This window comes from Gavia stellata, chromosome 7, assembly GCF_030936135.1.
Source record: "Gavia stellata isolate bGavSte3 chromosome 7, bGavSte3.hap2, whole genome shotgun sequence".
NCBI lineage: Eukaryota > Metazoa > Chordata > Aves > Gaviiformes > Gaviidae > Gavia > Gavia stellata.
The window spans coordinates 37,742,054-37,763,271 of NC_082600.1; the positions used below are offsets into that span (position 1 = coordinate 37,742,054).

The 21,218-nt window shown below is 35.5% G+C and overlaps 1 protein-coding gene across 8 annotated transcripts in view; it reads left to right on the forward strand.

Moving 5' to 3' along the window:
- The window catches only part of GPHN (gephyrin), a 301,131-nt gene that overhangs the window by 206,279 nt on the left and 73,634 nt on the right, over positions 1 to 21,218 (forward strand). For 3 of the 8 annotated variants that reach the window (XM_059820017.1, XM_059820016.1, XM_059820019.1), the window contains one exon: positions 14,024 to 14,080. The exons of 3 other annotated variants lie outside the window; for them this stretch is intronic. In XM_059820017.1, coding sequence (XP_059676000.1) covers positions 14,024 to 14,080 — 57 coding nt within the window. Of the gene's footprint in view, positions 1 to 14,023; positions 14,081 to 16,116; positions 16,189 to 21,218 lie in introns of all 8 variants that reach the window. 2 more of the 8 variants (XM_059820015.1, XM_059820018.1) reach the window with 2 other exon arrangements.

The following is a 21,218-nucleotide window of genomic DNA, read 5'->3' on the forward strand; positions in this document are numbered from 1 at the left end:
TTCAAATGCCAAGTGTTTTTTTTCAAATTCTGGTAACTTCAGTTTGGCATTACTTTAAGAAAAGGAGAAGATGCGCATCCTTCTCACATTAGTTTCCTTACCCACAACTTTTCAGTTCCTATCCAAAATAGATCTCTGGTTTGAATTCTGATGTAACACAAGGTGAGGGGGGTTGGGTTTGGGTTTGGTTTTTTGTTTGTTTTTCCAAACAGCAATGTAGTTACATCTGTTTTTCATCCAGTTCCTTCATTTAGAAATTACTGTGAATGCACCTCTACAGAAATATTTGCTAGCTCCATTTTCAATCTATCTAGTTCTAGTTGTGTCAGCGATGCCTGTTGAGACTGGTGGTGCCTGATGATCATTTTGATGTCCTGCTCGAGTTGGCCTCTTGGAGCAATATTGACTTCCTATCTCCATTCATTCTCTTTTCCTTGGGGATATTAGTTCTTATTACCTGTGCCAACTGATTTATTTTTGTTTCTTCATGAAATATGGTTTAAAGAGTAAAACTATGCATCTATGTGATATATTTTCATATAGCCATATGTTCTGTTTGTAGGAATTTGGTTTTCCACTGCTCCTCTTTTTTAGTATCTCAGTCCCTGCTAATCTGTAATTTCAGCCATTCATACCTTAACCTGATCTTAATCAACAGTTCAGGTATGGGCAGGCTTGCTTCTGTTCCTTCACTGACTATTGACATAATAAATAATCTACATCACTTGCTGCTGCGTTCTTTCTTTGATAAAAGGATCAGCAATTTTAAAAATGTACTTGCAAGGATAGACAATGATCCTCTTTTCTTCTCGTTGTTTCTTATTATAGTAAATAATTTAGTGGTGGTGTAGCAAAGTTCAATGCCAGATATTATACGAGAGGTAGGTGATGTTATTTTAAAACAAAAAAGGATTTCAGTCACACTTTCATATCTACATACTCAAAAGCAGAAAGATACATGCATTCAGTAGTCTGTCCAGCATTCAGGCATCCATATATGTGTACCAACCTGGTCTGGTCAGGATTCCTTGAAATGATGTATGGGATGTGGGGCACCAGATACCACATCCTCCACAACTTCTCTAGGTTTCTTCTTATGCTGGTATCCATTAAGTTAGTGTTAGATGTGCTTTTTATACTCTTTAGGAGCTGACAGTTAAGGGGATATTTGTCTCTCCATCCAGTTCCACCTCTTGAATATGTAATATTTGCTTGTTGTCCTGTGTTCTCCTTATCTAAACCTGCTTTTTATCATTCCAACGTCTTCTGTCAGTGGCTTAAGTCTTTGTTTCGGTCTGTAAATCATTTTAGGTTGTCTTGTTTTTCTGATTAGGTATCCCCAGAAGCTGCATGAAGTGCTGTGAACTGAATAAACTACTAATCTCTGTGCCATCAACACGTTTTTCTTATATCCCTTCTGCTATGCTTTCTGGTGCTTCCACATCCATACATTTCCATTTTTTCTGTACCACTCTTAATATATCTGTTAGTTATTCAAGGAGTATTCTTATGCAGAAGTCTATATTAGCTTGCTATTGAAGCAAGCTACTTGCATGTCACATCCTGATATTGTATCATGCTTCTACAGATATGCAGTAGAATAATAATACTCTATTTATTTCATATGCACATGCAACCCAGAGTGCTGTAAAAAGTGGTAGTAGTTTGGCAGCAGCAAGCGGTTATGTGTTTGCAGGAGCCAAAACTGAAATTTAGACCAGGAAAGCTATTTCAAAGCATGCATGTTCCTGTGGCTAATGTATCATCTGCAGTAAAAGTTCACTGGTTCCATCACAAAAGTAGGTGGCATCTACCTGATGCAAGATGTGAGAGAAAAGCAAGAATCTAAAGCACGGACATTGCTTTTCTCATGGATGACGTGAATATGGAATTACCTTCAAGTTGTAAGTTCTTTAGCAAGTGTACTACTAGTCCCTGAAGTCCAGTTTCACCTTTGAAAAGGCTTTTAGGAAATAAGGGAGTTAAAAGTAAATGGCACCTCCTGGTTCTGTTAATCTTATCTCCTATTTTGGGCAATATCTAATACTATTTAATGTTGTAATATGTAATAACATCTAAGATCAGCAAACTAAAAATAGTTTTCCCCGCTGAATGGCTGTCTCCAGCCTTGTTTTAGAACCTCACTATCTCACTGGTCAGTCTGCACTCAGTTGCCTTTGTGCCACCATTAGCCTTTTAACTTAAATAAGGCCAATCTTTTCTTGATCATGTATTCATTCCTCAAATAGACTTATAAAGGGGGGGCATAGAAACTTTCAGATTTCATTTTTATGAATTAACTAAGTCAAACTCCTTCATTTTTCATCCTTGTAAAAAATATTCCTTCAGAAGTCTTTTGTTGTAGATTTGCATTTGTTGTAGATTTCACCTTCCTTGGAGTGATCAAAACTGTATATCTGCTTATGTAAGATTTTATTGGCGTTTTGTACAATGGATTTATAATCTCTGTCTTTTTTCCAACTGTTAAGTCCTTGCCTATGTAGCAAAGATGCTTGTTAGTTCAGAACTTTGTGATAAATTTCACTCCATTTCTTTTACAGCAGTCTTCAATATCATCAGATACCTGCTGATGAGATTCCTTCAATACTCTGTAATGATGATGCCTCCCATATTTATCTGAGAGCACTCCTAACTTTAGTGTCAAAATCATTGTTGAAAATACTAGATATGGTCAATTTACATCACTCATTTGCAAACTGTATTCATAACTTCGCTTCCGCCTGTTCCTTTTTCAGCAAAATATATTGTTACCTTCCAACTAGCAATTTCCTTGCCCTCCCAAAAATTCTGGTTTTAGTTCTATATGTTCCTGTCCTACATTTCATCTATTTGTAAGAGCAGTTGCCTCATCAAAAGTAATACAGCTTTATACTAATTCTCATTGATTACTATGCCTTTGTTCCCGTATCATGTATTATCATGCCTAATCAAAATTCAGGCAAGGTATTATTTTTCATTACCTAGTTTACCATTGATATCTTCCCAACCTCAAGTGATAGCATTTCTACTTTCTCTTTTTTTGTTTTTATGTTTAAGAAATCTTTTACTCCTTGTTTTAAATTCTTTTAACTCCATTTTGTACTTAACAGTTTCTAGCTTAGATAACATAATATCTTTTATTTTCATGTCTGCCAGGCTCTCCATCTAGACATAGTAGCCTTCTTGACGTGTTTTTTTGTTCTTCTCCACTCAAGAAAACAGAGACAAAGTATTCAATTTCAATAATTTATTTTGTCTCTCTCTCAAACTGTCTTCAGTTAGAATGGTACTTTTGCAAAAGGCTGATGAAAAGTGGTCATTTGTCTCCCTTGGTAAATAAAACTGTTGTCTGTTGATACAGAAAAGTATATTTTTCACGATCAGTCTTACTTGAATTGAGTACCTGGTCACTTTGGGTTTATTGCATCCATATTGAAAATATTTCTCATTTAAGAGCAAATCCATCTTCATGTAGTAAAGCAATTAGGCAATTTCATTATAGTGTAAAACTGCGAAGTCATTCTATGTCTGATGTGATTAAAAAAAAAACTATCCAAGAAGTTAGTTGTTTATCTAAAAAAAAAGATTGAGCCTGAATGCAAGGCTCACGTAGACCATTAGAATGTGTGTGTCACATATCCTGGTTTTGAATGGAGCTTACAAGATACCTTCTACAAGACATAGGAGGCATAGACCTTATCTCAATTTTGAGAATCTTTTTGTAATAACTTCTTAATATCAAGGTCCTGTTTCTGGTACCTTTTTTGCCCAAGCCGATAGGCTTTCTCTTTTACAACAAACAAGCTAGTTCTCAGAATCATGTTACCTGTGCATTTATAGGTCAGCACAGCAATGTGTCAAATGTGAATATAGTCATTCATCTATTTGTCTTTCCAAGACAGAAAAAACAAGACATTATCTTTTAGGACTTAGCTTGAGCAATTGCTATCAGAATTTGAGTGTTTCATTCGTTAAGTAGATTGTTCCATCATATTGATTACCCAAGTTTCTGAACTGTAGCTATTTTTAGACAGTATTTCCCAGAAGGTTTTGAGAAAAAGTTACAAAATGCTTTCTCTTTAGCATTCTTCTGCCAAGTTCCCATGCATTATTTCCTGGCTGGAAAAGAACACTCATCTTACTTACTATATGGCCTAATCTCACTTATACCTATTGGTGTGTGTAATCCTCATTCTGTGCCTCTTTATTCTTTAGGATGAATGGCTTTTTTAAAAAAATCTGAGTGTATGTGTGTACACATAATCTTTTATCACAGCTTGAGCTTAGGTACTGTGCAACCATACCAGAGGAATACATGTGTGCTATGTCAGTGCTGCTTTACTTGCTCCTTTGGTGTGGTTCCACTCTTCCTGTTCTAAGTGCAATAAATGACAGTTTAGAGTACCTCAAATGAACAGTAGTCATTAAGCAATGAGATGAGGTAAGCCCTATAGCCAATTTATCCAGAAAGGTTGGAAAACATTATTGTAATCCGTAACAGATCAAGTTCATTCCATTAAATAGTCCTGCTAAATTGTAACAATCACTAAGCATTAACAAACAATACTAGGAAATGAGAAAACAAAGGTGATGGAAAAGGTAATGGTTTTTAATATCAAAAGAACAGTTGTCACAATCTTTTGTCCAGCCTTCTCATAAACAGCCATTCTAAATTTGTTAATGCAGTTCATCCTGTTAAATTTAACTTCTTTGTCTGCTTACCCCTCTAATTTCTTCCTTTCTCACAATGTATGTTCGAAGCCCTTTATTTTGTAATTCATGTAAGGGTTAGGTCAGTGCCTATCCAACTCTGTATTCTGGATCTGCAAGGAGAATTTAATATGCGCCAAGTGCATTGCCTGTGTTTGAGAAAATTCTTACTAGTTGTGCCACTTTTCATTTAGTAAAATACTGATCACAGGTTGTTCTCCCTGTTTTAATTTTCTATGCGCAACAGGAAAAAGGAGAAGGCACTGTAGTCTCCAGGGAATTGTCCCATTTTGAACATCAACAATCAGTTTAACTAGTTTTGCTTGTTCCTTGAGGAGACTGCGTGAGAAAATAGTATTTAATTATTTCTACATTTCTGCCTTTGTAAAATAAATAAACTGTAGCAGCACAAATCATGACAAAATTCTGCATGACATGTTAAAAGGTGAGTTCAAAATTGTGTGGCCATGAAGATATTATGCCATTCACAGATGCCTCAAGATTAGGTCTTAGAATATGTTCAGATGATTAATAGTAATGACAGTGATTCAAATGAATCCCCATATTTATTACACTCAAAATTTATCTTTAATGTCTGAAATGGATTGCCTCTATTTTACTCACCAATTTAGTTTAATTTTAAAAAGCAAAATACATATTATCTCTTTAAAAGAGGCATTTATGAATAGGGTAGAATTTGATTTCTTCAGTTAGGCTTCAACAGTATATTTGCTTGTTTGAAAGGAAAGAAAGTGGTTATTTATCTATTTCTGATCACTTTCAGAGTAGCATTGCATATTCTTGAACAAGAATTTCTGTAGGCATTTATTGATATTTACATTTACTGAAACCTGCATATATTTCAGTAAAGAGCTTTTTATCTAAACCATCAATAGTGGTGACTGTAGGAATGTGTTTATGGGAAAAGTCTATGACAAATTAGGGATCCTTAAGGTGAGAAATTCAAAGCAGTTACATTTGGAACTTATTTCTCCCCAGTGACTATGTTGGAAACTGGGCCTCCCACTTGAATACCCTATAGTAGATTTATGGAAATCATCCCTTAAGAAACAGTAACAAGTTTGGCAAGATTTCAAACCAGCTGTTGGCAATCTCTCTTTCAAATTTGCACCATTCATTAAGGTTTACTTATTAAGACTGCTTTTTTTCTTTTAAAAATAGCTTTTCAAAATGTGAGGAGTGCCTTTGAGCAAGGAGTTCTATGCGTTGGCATGGCGGTTCTTTGCAACACTTTGTTTGCTTTATGAAGTTCACAGGCGACCTCCTTGGACAATTATTTCATTTAACAGCACTGTCGGTGTGGACAAAGATTGACCTTGGTCACTTCCAAGGTTATTGTTAGTATCTAGCCACTTAAAGGTTATATTGTCTTAAGCTTCTGCAAAGTCAATTGAATCCCGGAACTTTCCACTTCATCTTCTGAGGTTATAGTCTCACTGCTTTAACGGATATACCCTTCCCCAGTATCCTTACCAACCCTTCCGCTTCTCTTTCACAGTTGAACTCTTGAGGATGCATAGATGTGAGGAAATACATGTGACAGGAAGCTTTACACAGATTTTGCAAACACAGGCCTGCCTAGCCAAAAGGATGAAGTGCAGGATATTACAGATATTTGAGAACAAACCTTAAATGCACTTGTCCTCAAAGAGGTTTACTCTTCCCTTTAAAGTCCCACTGGCCCATCTGTTTTCAGAAAGATGGGATCTTCCTTGTTACGCTGAGCCCAAATGCAAACATCTCTCCCTTAATTTTGCTGCTAGAAGTGGTCAAAGAGAACAAATGTCATAGCTGGTTTGCTTTGTAACCTCCCTGTACCACCATCAGGTCACTTCTAAGTGACTTAATTGATGCGACAGCTTTCACCATGACCACCACAGTATCTTTGATAGGAGCTAGCTAAGTGTCTAAAACTGTTTAAAGGACACTGTCCTACACTGAAATGCTGCAGCTTTTAGAACTTCAGTTCAGCTTAGGACAACAAGGCAAAAGAGCAGCTCATTCAGAACTGAATTGTCAGTTTGGGAAAGCTATATACAAAGAATTCAAAACTTCACCACCTAGGACTTAACGTGTTTTTGGGTTTTTTTTCCTTAAATATGAACTTCTTCCCTGCTTGCCAAGACAGATTTCTGATATACGTGACAGGTGTTTGTTTTTTTAAAAGCTCTACGAGGAGCATGAGTTGCAGATTCTGCTTTTCTTTGTGGGGAAAGCCAGAGAATAAATGAGGCTGCAGGCATAGGCAAGGAGGAAAATGTGCCAGCAGCCAGTGAAAAAATGTTCAAAGCGGGGCTGAAATGAGAGTATTGAAAGTATTGAATTGAGGAGAAATCAGATGTAAAGGTTGAGTGGTAGAGGTCTGTTATAGAGCAAAGCAGTATTTGTGGCTCTTGAGTGATGAGTCTGCAGAGCTTAGAGTGGTTTGAAGAAGAGCAGGAAGTAGCTTGGAGGCAGGAGGCAGCAATAGCTTTGTGAGAAAAGAAAGGGCTATGGTCAGGAAGAACTGGGAGAAACGTAGCCTTAAGTGGGTAGAAGAGTTTGGGGAACATCAGCTGTGTGACAGGAGACTGAAAGCTCTGAGACAAGCTGGGTCTGGAAACCCTACTCTAAAACTTGGTCCCTATATGTTTGTGCACACGTGTCCCCTGCATAATAAATTGAAGCATAAAGTATTTGAACTTATTCTCAGTCAGTTGCTTGGAGCAGTCTGCTCTCAACAGCACACAGGTCTGTGCAGGCTAATTAAGCCTTCTGATCGGCAACACTCTTTACAATCAGTAGGAGCCCTTTGTGTGATTTGCATGCCATGTCCGTTGGGCTGGGCATGCCTCTGCCAAGAGTAGCCTTTTGGTTTTGTTACTTACCATTTATAATCTCTTCATGTCTTGGGAAAGATAAAGCCTGTGTATTTTGTTAACTGCATAGTGAAAGTAAGGACCCAATTCTCATATGGCCAGAGCTCCAGTTTAAATGAGATTTAGGACATTAAGTCACTAAGAACAGTGGCATAATATGTAATGTTTGTATTTATTGTAGTCTGTTTTGCCCTTGCTGCTCATTTTACGTACCAACTTTTAGATTTGATTTCTGACCATTAAATTTCACTGAAGTCAATAGATATTTTTAAAGAACTAGGCTGCCACAAGTTGGTGTAAAATAACCAGTGTATTACAAAATCTACTGTATAAGGATATGGCTACGTTATCTTTGTCATCATGTGTGTTAACAGACCATTGATCTCATGATGACATTAATGTACTAACCGCCAAAATTAAAAGAAAATTGGATTTCTTTTTACCACTGATTGGTCCACCCGCACTGTGTTTATTCTCTGTTCTGCACATGGAACAACAGTGTGAGTAGTAGTGCCCATTTAAAATAAATAATTTTAAAACAAATATGGGTAGTGTGAACAAAATATGTGATGGTATGATAATGATGTTTTATTGGCACTCATTAGCATTCGTGTACATTATGCTTTGGTAGGTTTACCATTTTCAAGAAGTGCAGCAATCCTAATAAAACATTTATGCCATACTGCAGTGTAATGCATAGGTGTGAATACGTTTATTGCTTGAGAATGTATGTCTTTGTTATAGGAGCTTGTATTCCCTGTGTTTGAAATACTTCCCATTTATTTAGGAAGCCCCATCTAATTGGTGTTTTTCTGGCCTAAAACTGCAGAAGTAAAAATACTTTCAAGTGCAAGTCTATTTTTCATGCATGAATGTAAAAGTTATACATAATGCATTTTTTGACTTAAAAGAAATTGATTCGCTGCAATATTAAAAATATATTAAGCTCTTTGTTAACAGTAGAAACTGCTCACTTGATGTAGAGCATTTTTCTTATTAGAGAAGGAATTCTAGTTGGAGTTCAGATTTCTGTATCAGAATTTTCCACTGTTGATCAGGCAAGTAAGGGTTGTAAAAAATACCACCCATATCAGTATTTTATTATATAATATTTGGATGTTGGCAGTCATGGTCCCAAACATCAAATTTGTTGACAAGCAGTATGTAATTACTTCACTAATTAAAATTACTTCTTGCCAGCCATGGAATATTTGCAGTTTATTCCTTTTTTCTGGATGTCACTGTCCTTCACTTATCTCCAATTTGTTGTATACCATGAACTTTGATGAACACTGCTAAAGGTCAGAAAAAGTGCTTTGCATCTTCAGAAGATTTAATCTCCTTTGGATTCTCTTCCCTTATGTGATCTGGCCAACACATAAAGTTCATTGTTCCTGGCCAACTGAGGTAAAATCATTGCCAGTTGGGTTATACTTTTGAGATAGGTTTCTCTGTTAATATGAGCTGTGTGAGAGATTTGAAGAACCTTTTTTTGGAACAGAATGGTGTAATGCATAGTATAGCTTTTATGGTTTCTCTTCATTGACTGGACCCCCTTCTTCTCTCGCTGAATGCACTATATCAACTTAAGGAATCTCCAAGGTTCTGATAAAAAATTGCTGGTGGCTCCTACATATCCCTGGACTTAATATATTGTATTCGTTCAAAGCCCCTTCATGTGGGGGCTATTTGAATATATTATGATTAATATTTAGTTTCTCTTCTGTAAAATTTTAATGTTTTTGTCTTTTCAATGCGTTTATCTTTAAGATCATTTTAATGTTGCTTTTATACATCTGCCTCCCTTTTCACTGAATCATAGAGCATCTGTTTAAGTTACATTGGATTGGAGAGAGGTTTATCCCATTGTTCTTCTTCCATATTTTGCCTTGGTCAGTTGAACGGCCCTTGGGGGAAAAAAAAAAAACAGATTTGGAGTATATTGTGGAATTCTGCTGAAGGAAGTGGTCCAAAGTAGGAACATCATATGCACAGTTTTGCTCTAGATTTCCAAAATTGATCATTCATTTCTTAGCATGATTCCCTGCATTTTGAGATTAAATGGTAACTGGAAGGAAGTAACGGCAGGTAAAACTGGAAAAACAAGGGAAGTCATATTTTCTCATAGCATGTACAAGCTTGTGAATGTCACTGTTTCACAGCCAAAAACCTGCTTTAAAAAGGAACAACTTCATAAACATTTATTAACAGTATGTGCAGTCACATTGACAAATATGATGCAAGCTAGTTTCGTGTTTTAGGATACAGTAGAGGATATTCACACCATTTAACTTCATATCCCCTGAGGCAACCAGGTTAGGAGCACAAGGGAACTTCTAGTTAGGCACAATGACGAAAAACCATGGCTAGAAACTAACAGGGACTATTTTTGTCTAAGAAAACGGAAAACATTTGTTGGTGCAGTTGTCAGGGATATGTGGGATAACACATATGACAAATGCAAAAACATTTATTTGCAGACCCAGTGATGTAATGTTCCACAAGTAATATTAATAGTTTTCTTTACTCACTGTTCATCATTGATCTCTGAGGTAGTGGTCAAGTGGGAGAACAGTTAACCTTTTTCTTATGTGTACAGCAACTTGATTTGGATGCTGTGAAGTATAATCTCTTGCTTTTGATTAACATGAGTCCAATACTGCATGCCCAGGCCATTGAATAAGGAACTTAACATCTTTTTAAACCACTGCTGTAAAGAGTTTCCATTGCTAGTATTGCATTTATTTAGTTTCAGAATTAAGTAATTTGATCATATCAAAAAGGCTTTGTCATAATGAACCATGTATGTATAAGCCAGGATTTTGGAAAAGAGTCTGACAGCTGTTTGACTTTTGTGGACGTGAAAACACATTTCTGAAAGCTTTAGGTCCTGCAAAATTCCAATTTCTTTGTCAAAAGCAGTAAGCAGGGAAACTTTAGAGTAGCATGACCAGGGTGTATTATCAGAAAGGGGAAGGAGTCTAAGATGGATAACGTTAAGTATTTGAGGCTATTTCTCCTGTTGTGGAACTCTTCCTTTAAATAAATCCAACTAATGCCAGAATCTCAGATTAGCCAGTTGTTCAGAGCTGTTCTTTCTTCATGACTGCTGGTTTATATATATTTAAGGTTAGGTCTTTTAAATTCCTTTTTCTGGAGTAAAGTCAGGGATGAAGGTAAACAGGTACATTTCTTATGGGCTCTGTTAGAAGGCAGAGGAATAATAATGAAACCATATGCAAGACTTCTGCTTAGAAAACATTGTCTGTTCTTTGGTACCCAAGTCTTTCATTCATCTTCTAACAAGTCCATTAAGCATATATGAGCACTCCTCTTTGCTCACTGTTTGGTTCTGGTTTCCCCGCTTCCTAAGTTTTCTTCCACTGGCTTCCTATCTCATTCTACTCCCATTGTAACTCCACCTTGTTCTTCAGATATCAGGAGAGGGGCACCTGTGGCTAATCTTTAGTTTTTAACTTCTGTTATTATTCCATTGTGAATAAGAAAGGGATGTAAATATATAATGCATTTATCTTAACTGTTAGTGCATTATACCCTGCCCGTTTTCTGGAATGTTCCCTACACAACACCTTTCTTGCTTCATTACATTGAATATCTTCATTCTCCTCCTTCAGAATGTTCCAAAACCCTCACATCTTTCAGGTAACGTTTTGCCAGTAACTACTTAGTGTTGCTCCTGTCTCATCTCTTAATCCACTCATTTAGCTTGTGTTGTGGTGTTAAAGAAAAAAACATAAAACCTGAGAAACAAAGTTTTGTTTTCAATTTCACTGTTCAGGTTCTTTTTATTAGTCCTATGTTTGCTTAGAAGAAAGTATTGTTTTCATTTTACAAATGGGTAATAGAAAAATCAAAGAACTCATTTCTAGATCACGCAAGTGACCAATGGGGATAAAAGTATACAAACTTTTGATTTAGAACACTTAATGTGCACATCTTTCATTGTAATCTTTTCTAGCTGCAAGTGTTCATCATCATGATGGGGTTCTTGTGTCTAGCTGAGTTTCTGAAAAACAAGGAGTGTATAATCCATGCCATTCTCTGAAATACTAGTTTATCGGTCAACTTCTAGAACATCATACAGGAGTTGACCAGAGAGAGACAAGGATATATGAGAATTCCTTTCTGTGGCATTTGCTTTGAAAAAATGTGGTTTTTTATTCCTGCTGTCGCTTGTCTTCTTGGTAATATACCCTATTTAATTCCCAGAACAGACGTAGTATAGTTTGTGTAATACTCATATCACGCTGATTCATCCCTTGAGAAGCATCCAAGTTGCATTCTGCAAGGTTCCTGTAGAAAACATGTTATCATGTATATTAACTGTGCCACGGATGTAAAATAGAGTTGACCTTAGGCTAATTTATATTTTCAAGCATTTATAATTTCATTGCTCGCAGTGTAGACATCCCATATGTATTCCTCTATATATTTTGAAGAAAGAAAGAGTCAATATTGTCAGTTATATGCACCTGTAATATCTCTGATCTCATTTCTGACTGAATCCTAAACCTTCAGCACAACTTGAGCAGCCACAATAACCACACTGGTAAGTAATAAAAGAAAAACTTTTTCCCTGAAAAGGCATGCATACTGCTATCACTTAAAATTTTCCCCAAGTTTCTGTGGTATATAGCATTTTTCTTCATGTCCTAGTTACATATCACTATGTGAGATTATCAGCATTTATTTTTTCTTATTTCTCATTTTTCAAAACAAAATTAAATATATTATTTTTGAAAAAACTTTCAAATTAGTAACACGTATTGGCGTTTTACTTGATTATGTCTTATTGTCTGGGACTGGTGATATCTCAACCAGGGTATTGGGCCAAGTTATCTTTGCTCTAACTCCCCTTGTTTTCTTTTCAAATAAAGATCTTTTTTTCCTCTTGAGGTTTCTTCTTTTTTTTTTAATTAGGAAAAATATAGCAACTAGGTTACAATTGCATATATTTTAATTGAATCTGTCTTCTAAAGGAGACATGTTTTATTTAAGAATGGTAGTTTTTTCTTGGTCAGTATACTAGAATTGCTTGGAGATTTGCTTGGAGTCCCATCAAAACAGTGATGTGGGTGTTTCACTTGAGAGTTCAGAACAGATACTATTTTAATGCCGTAAGACAAGGGAAGGAAAGCAACAATTTACATAAATGTTTCCAGTGTGTTTTGCTAGTGGACATCCTTTCAGAACTAAATATTTAAATTGTTAATATATTGCTTAGTTGCATTATTTTCTTGGGAATCTAGTGCAAGTAAAAAAAAAAACCAAACAGTTGACTGTGTTTTGAATATTAATTTCTCCATTTTCCCTGAGTCAGGTAAAAACAGAAAGTGGCAATCTAACTTGTGCTTTTGCTAGTGTGCTCCAGAGACCATAAAGCATAGTTGAATTTCCATGGTTCATTCAGTCTTTGGCTTCCTTGCTGAGATTTCTTAAAGAAAAGACAGTTAATGTGGTTTGAAAGGGTTCCCCTCAGTTGTGTGGGACTTTGTTTTAGATAACCTGTGAAACAACCATCAGGTAATAAAAACTTTCAATTCAGTCTTGACTCAGACTAGAAGGATATCCCTAAAGTCATTTTTATTGTCGTCTTCCTCTCTACTTCAAATCACACGACACAAGTTTAATTTATCGGTAAAAGAGGTTTATTTACTGGATTCAGCAATTCTGAAAAGAAATTTTGCTTTAAATGAATGTTTTATTTTACATGCTTCTAATAGTACGAAGCCTTTTGAGCAGCTACCTTATTTGTTTCTTCCATTCTCTGCATCATCTAGGAAAAAAACCATATATAATAAAGGAAAAGTAATCAGGTAGGAGATGTTGGGGGAGAGGTTCTATACGTGGTATATTTAAAATAAAAATCTAATGTTGGTCTGGCATTAAAATTTTCTGGTTGGGCAGCATAATTTTTAACTGGGAATCTTGATAGCAGTGGCTAAAATCTCTAGGCCTGGGTCAATAGGAATCTGTATTGCATTCTGTCAGGTATCAATCATGATACTTGCCAGGCCTGATACTCCCAGTTATAGCATACTATGATCATGTAATTTGTTAGAAGGTATAGGGTGGTTTTTCCTTCAGTTAGAGTTTTAGGACTTCATTATTCTTCATATCCAAACCAGATAAGTAACATGTATTCTTTCAAAAATGTTAGTGAATTCAGCATGCAACGTATGTGCCAGAGTGGTAATATATTGAAATAAAAATGATCAACAAAGCAAGTTTAAAATGCCGTGATAAAGCATCATTTATTCCAGAAATTAGAGTCTGTGTCTTTGTCCTCTAGAGGTGTCTCAGAGAGTCAAATTGATGTCTTGCATGTACTGCTAACTGATTGTGTGGAAATTTTTTTAAGTTCACTTTTTCTTTATTCTTCTGTCTTTTTTACCCATCTTCCCCCATTGTAGCAAATTAGACGGCCGGATGAAAGCAAAGGAGTTGCTAGTAGAGTTGGATCCCTCAAAGTAAATATGTTTCTAACATTTATTTTGCAAGTTTTCTTCTATAGCCTACACTTTTCCTTTTGAAGGGGGAGGTGAGGGGAGGGAGGGAAGGGGCTTTTCCATTTCTCACCATCCCATCATTTTTATTTCAGTATTCTTATTGCTGTTGGGTCACATTTTGTTTGTTTCTGTGCTACACATAGAACAATCTACTGAAGGCAGGCTGCCAGTTACTTAGTTTTGAATGTCACCACAAATAAGAGGTAGTAACAACTTCCTTGAAGTGCCTGTAATTTGGTGATCATGATTAAACCACTTCTCTGATCTATGTTACTTGTTGTCTCTTAACTGCCTGTTACATGGAGAAGTGACTTACTCATCTTCAGAATACTGCTTCCCATCTTGAAACATGATTAAACTTTTATAGTGCTCACACTTTTTGCATTTAATTCTGCAAAAGACCATTACAAGAGAGTTGAATATTTCATGTATATCTAGCCTTTAAATCAGAAAAAAAAACAGAGTAAATAAAGAGGAAATGAGAGAGAGATTCATGTGAGGCTAATAAGAATGGAGCCACTGTTTTGCTAATAATTAGTCCCTTCCACCTTTTCTATGTTTGTACAAACGTACTTAAATATTTAGAGCACCTAACAGAACAGGCAGATACCTAAATCAGCACCCACCATGCAGAGTGTTAGACCCTAATAAGTGGTTTAAAACACAGGACGTAATCTATACCAAGATGCTGATCACGTGCAGTCCAGGCCATTCTGTTAAGGTTCCATCTCAACAGTTGCCTCTTTTTCAGCCATCCAGTTTTTCACTTTTTTTACTCTTTATTTCCTTTTAGCACCTGAGAAAGTGCTAATTTTTTCATTTTTCTTCTGCACTCTCCTTGCCTTTCCTGCATTCTTGGTTTTTGATCTTTCATTTTGGTTTTGTATGTGAGTATATCGCCTTTGTTCCAGGACAAGCCCTCCTCTCTGTTCTCTAACACTGCTCTACAACTGCTCTTTGTGAAAATGTTATTTCACTGAGCATAAAGAAGGGGAGGGGAGGGATTAGTTACACACCTCTTTCCGGTAATGCCACCATTTAAATTGATCTCAGTGTAGAAAAAGAAGCCAGTTGCTATTTGTTTATACAAGTTATAGCTAGAGGCATCTGTAGCATTCCTCACTGTCTGTGAGGCTTTATCTTTTCATCCTGTGTTTTGGGATGAGGTTTTAGTTACAGTGTAGATGAGAAGAGCACTGTACATGAATGAGGCACTGTTTCAGTGGGAGACATTCAGGACCACTGAATTCACATGGAGGAAAATACAAGACAGCCACAGTTTCTAGCTGTTTTTGAAAATTATGTATGTAACTACTGTGACCTGTGCATTTTAATGGATCATCACATACAATAATAGATGCATAATGCATATACATACACAGATGTAGCTTATGTGCTGGGATTCACCTATTATTTTTATGAACATCCACTGACACCTAATTTAGGATTATTAGTTCCGTATCTCATTGCTCAGGATTGAATTTAACGACCCAGAATATGAATTTAAACAAAAAATCTTGCATGAACATCCTTTTAGAAAATGGGAGATCCTAGCTGAGGTTTCCAAACATGAAAATTTACCTCTAGAAAGTTATTTTTTATGGAAATAAAATTCTAGAACACAGCCTTACTCAATAAGCAAGCAAATAAATAAATAAATTAACAGAGATTCAGTAGCTTTAGAATGATCTGTCCCTTAATTTTTCAAATCTTTTTCCTTTACTGAAAAAAGAGCCATGTTAATCAAGTAAAACCATCTTTTTTTCCAGTTTCCAAGTTTACTGAGCTTGTATGTCTGTGTTGTTCAAAGCACTTTGATGTCTTGAAATGTTTTGCCAGGGGCAGTGAGAAATGTGTTATGCTATGATTTATGAAAAAAAAAACCAACAAACAAACAAAAAAAACCCCACAAAAACAAAGAACAAAATAAAAAAGAAAAAAAGAGTGACAAGAGAACAGGTTGCTTTTTCAATTCATTTTCTGATGTTTACATGTAGCTCCATCGAAAGCTGGAGGAGCTCAGAGATCACCTAGAAGGCAATGTCAAAGGATGCTCTCTCCGAGTAAATGTACGATTTCACTCGGTGATCTGGTTTTTTAAAACTTCCGCTGGCTGGTAACACCAAATCTGATTGGTTTGTCCTCTCATCCCCATCTTTTTCCTTTCTCTCTCTCTTTCTCCCTTTGTGTTTTCTTTCTTCTCTAGCTGGGGTTTCATTTTAATGCGTGTGAGAAACCTGACCTAATTGACAGGGTTTGTTTAAAAGAATATCCTACTACATTTTAATGAATGCTAATCAAACTGCTTGGCTTTACAGCAAGTGAAAAAAAAATCCACTTCCAAAATTGAGGCTGCATATCTAAAAGTTTCCTGAATATTAAACTTAGCAACAAATAAAATAGAGATCCTTAATTTAAAGGATAGAAATATCTTCTGCCAGTGATTGATAGCCTTACCTGAACTGAAAACTATGGCTGATATAAGGTAACCCAAAAGCATATAGGTTCACATGTACCTCTGTCTTTGCATTTAATCTTTTTGGGTCCCTATTTTATCTCGCAAAATAGGTTAATATTTGGTTGAATGCCAGCTAAGCAAATTTTGTTGCTTGTTCTTTTACCAGACTAATATAAAAAATTCTGCAGCATATTTCTTGTGCATTAAGTTTGTTCTTTAATGAAAAAAAATCTTGAGAAAAGGATTAGGATCTAGCATATCAGTCGTGACACCCTTATAAACTTCCCAATTTTTCACAGAAATATTTAATAAAGCAAGTAAAATCCAGCATAACAATACAGACAGCAGTACCTTGTGTTTAGTAGTTCACCTCATAAATTAAGATCAGCTTTTCAGCAATTATTTCTATAGAAGTGAGTTTAAGCTGCATAATTTAATGTATAATGAAAATTAGAAAAAAGGGACAGTTGTGAGCATAGTAGATGTGAAAGTTAGTAACCATTTATCTCTTTGCACATCCATGCAGTGAAGATTCTCAGAATAATTTCTTTAGATTTGTGTCCTGTTTGTGTCTTCCATACACTATGACTGTTGTCATTCTCAGCACTATCATTCTAATGCATAATCCACTATGGTTATATAGTGCAAGATAATTTTGGTAATGATAATGATTTGATATTTTTTACCCCTTTTGGATGCTTTTGCATATCCAGCTGTGTATCTGACATAAAGTTGATTTCTGCTCATTGTCAAATAGAAGTCTCTGAGTTTATAGCCTTTTGCAGATCAAACACAAGGAAATTGAGCTGCTAATATATTGCAGCTTTCTGTAAAATAAATTTGATTAAAGTACTGTATCTTTTCCCTGGAAAATCTTTAAGAATCAAGTTTTTGGGGGAATAAACTGTGATATTTTAGATTTAGTGGTATCTCAAATTTATTAGTCATAATCAAGACAAAGCAAGTTCCTTCATTGTAGGCTCCTCACTCTTAAAGTCGTGATTTAGTATTAGTGAATAAGTATAAAGCCAGAAAAAAATTATGCTTTGTACTACAAAAAAGGTGTTCTAATCACACATTATTTCACAGAATGTCACAGGGGGAAGGGATTCAGATGAAAAGCTGTGACCGCATTAGCCATGACAAATTAGTTGTCATGAAATTGTCCTGTTCCTCTGTGCCACTTTATGTTATTTCATGGCTGTACCCTAGATGATGTAAGTAAGGAAGTCAGACTGTGAACTAAGAAATGTTCCATATATTCTGCATATGCCCTTTAGGTTTCTTAAAACAAGCAGGACACATTGCAAGTGTAATAACGTCTAACTAAAATCTGCTGCTTTGTCACTGCCACTCTGATTCATGCTGTAATAATGGATGGTTTAGATAAAGCAACATTTTAAAAGACAATATACAAATAACTGATCAAAGAATAGAACAAATCTTTACTAAATAGTAGACAATTGGAAAGAAAATAATGAGGGATCTGTTAATAGTTCATCTTTAAAATAATTTTCATCTCTTCCGTACTGCTTTTGGAAAGGGGTTTAGATGTAAGTTGTTAATACTCCTGCAACGTGGCAAATGTATTGAATGGTGTGGGAGGGGGAGCATATAGTATCTGATGGCCAGCCCCATAAGTGAAAATGAAATAATGCTCTTGCAAAATTGTGTATACTATTAAGGTGGAACCTTTGTTCCAGAATGAATTGCAAAGACATGCTTTCCAGATTAAATTCAAAGGCCATTGCAAATATGTAGGAAACATTGGAATTCTGCAGAATATCCCAGATGCCACCAAAAGTTTAGAAAGCCTAAAATAAAATTGCACCGAAAACATGGATGAAAATTTGAGTTAACTAAGTAGTTTGGGGGGTTGAGTAGTTTTCATTTTAAAACACTACTTTTAATATCAGCAGTAACACATAACCATTTACAAAAACAGTTACCCTGACCTGGGATTTGTTTTTGCATTTCTTATTGAGGTCTTCATTCATCTTCCTTGTAGCTATTCCGGTTCTTTTCATGGCTTAATCCTTTGACCCCTCTCAGAGACCTGTGTTTGAAGCTGAACTTAAATATTGTTTAGAAAAATTAGTCTTCTATCACTTGGACATGTTAGCATTCCCCTACTGTTCAAATTAATGTAGCAGTAGCAAATAAGTGCATTAGCTATTGAGATGATCAACAGTGAAACAACTAACTAGTTTATATTTTAAATCTCATAATACCTGCTAAAATTGATACCTTCCTGAAAATGTGGAGTTCAGCTGAGATTCAACAGAATGATACTTCTTCGATCTGTGTTTTGAAGATTTTATATTTTTTTTGTAATTGTGTAGGCTAAGAAGTTTAAATGCAAGTTTAAATTCTGCAGAAAAATATTATGGAAAGCCCATCAAAAAAAAAAAAAATTAAGTAGTTCTACATAGAGTTCCCAAGTAATATGCAAAACAATTTTTGTGTGGCTGTTGACTAGCATAGTTCCAAATCAAATGTTCTGGTTTTGTTTGAGAAAAATGTTCTCAGAATTCATAGCAGAGGCTAAATACTGTCCATAGATGATGTTTAATGAAACCAGGATTATAATTTTTCATACAGAGCTGTACCTCTCAGAGTCTATGGTCTCCTGCATGCAGTGTTGTATCTTACTTTTAAGTACCTGCCTCCTTTGATCATGAAGGATTACATTTATGGGACTTTTATTCCTGGTCTTAATATTCCATTATTAAAGATCTGAGTCAAGCCAGTAAGGCCCTCAGACTAACAACAGATTGCTCTTGCAGCCTTTGGGCAAGATTCTCAGTTGGTGTAAATGGGCATAGCTCTTTCAAAATCATTCTCACAGTGGGGAATTTCTGTGACTGAGAACATGGCCCCTTAACTTGAATGTTCATTGGGGAAAAGAGCCCAGCAGTTCAAATGTTAGTATGTTAGCTTCACCTAACGTAATATATAGGGGTTGTCAGATACCACACAAAATAAGGAGAGCTGCCTTCTCTCTCAAACTGGAAGAAACAATCACTGGAGTTCATGTATCACAACAAATTGTAAGCAGAGTAGGTGATAGATTGCAGAATCATCAAAGGAGCTTGGAAAAGTATTGAGATTTAATTTTAATAGCACAGAAGCAATACACTTACAAAATGCTGAAATCAGGCAAACGCTCAAAAATGGAGACTAGTTAGCAAGAAAGCAATGACATAAATGATCAGGAAGTTATAAGTGTGCAGCAGATTAAACAATCTCTTTGTGTGATCCTATCGAAAATAAAACAAACAGCAATCACTATGTGCAGGTGAGGTATGAGCATAATTCCTTCCTCAAGAACATTAGATCATTTTGAGACTAGAACACTTGAGCATAGCTTCAATTTCATTATTATGAGAAAATGACATAGGTAAATTGAGAGTCTATACATGTATGAGTAAGAAAAAAAGAATTTGGACTGAGTGAGATTAAGAGATTAAGAAAAATTTTGTGTGTGTTTGAGCATAGGGAGAAATAAAATATACAGGTATCTTATTGAAGGGAATATTATTTGCTTCTATACAACTGAAAATATGAAAAAGAAAATATAAAATTATTTAAAGTGATTAAATACTAATAGGAGTAAGGCTGAAGTTAAATGATTTGTTTATCCTAGATATTAATGAAAATATGGATAATTCGATAATTTGACAAGGAAAGTAATAGCATTCTACTTATAGTAGTTATCTAACAGAAGATTAAAGAAGTACACAAGTGTCTAGCATACCCCTTGTAAGTTAGCGTGAGGAGTAGACAAAATGAACCAAGTTCTTCAAAACTTTGCAGAGTACAATTCCGAACCTCCTCATTGTTGTTTCTGGTTATCTGGTTGCTGATACTTAAAAAACTGCTGCTGTGATGTTTCTTGCTGTTACTGCATTCTTTGGATCCTCACCTGCAAAACCGCAGCTAATGGTTCTTCTTTTTCCATGCTGTTGCAAGATAAACCATGGGAACAGTGGTTGGACATTATTTATGAGAATCTGGATTAGAGACTCATCCAAAAGTCTCAGGTGAATAGCAGAACCCCTGTTCTAAGCAAAAGCACACCTTATCTTTATTAGAAAGCTTTCAAAGTAGTGTTTCTAGAAACAGTTTTTGCTCTGTCAGAAGGGCTTCTCTCTTTTTTCTTTTTCCTTTTTTTTTTTTTTTTTTTACAAAATAGACTATTTAAGAATAATACTTGATGTCTTAAAACTGCGTTTTCTACTCTATTTGTCTGAAGGAATTTTCTATTTTTGACTTAATCCTTCTGCAGATCATCTCACTATAAGAAAACATTTCATCAGGTGAAGAAAGTGCTGACTGTGTGTGAACATTTAAGATGATGTGAAGTGATTCAGATTTCCGTAGTAATGTTATCTAGAAGAGCAAATGAAATACACAATGCCAGAAAGGAACACAAATATTTTCAGAGTATTAAAAAATTTTCAGTGGAGAAAGAACAGCTGTATAGAAGTGTATCATGGAGATATAAATGAACACAGACAAATGTGACTGTAGAACTTCCCTGGAAGTGATATTTTTTATTTCAAGAAAGAATTATTAAATACACATTCGAGATTGAAGAATATTCATGAAAGACTTTTTATGAGTACCGTGTTCTCTGCT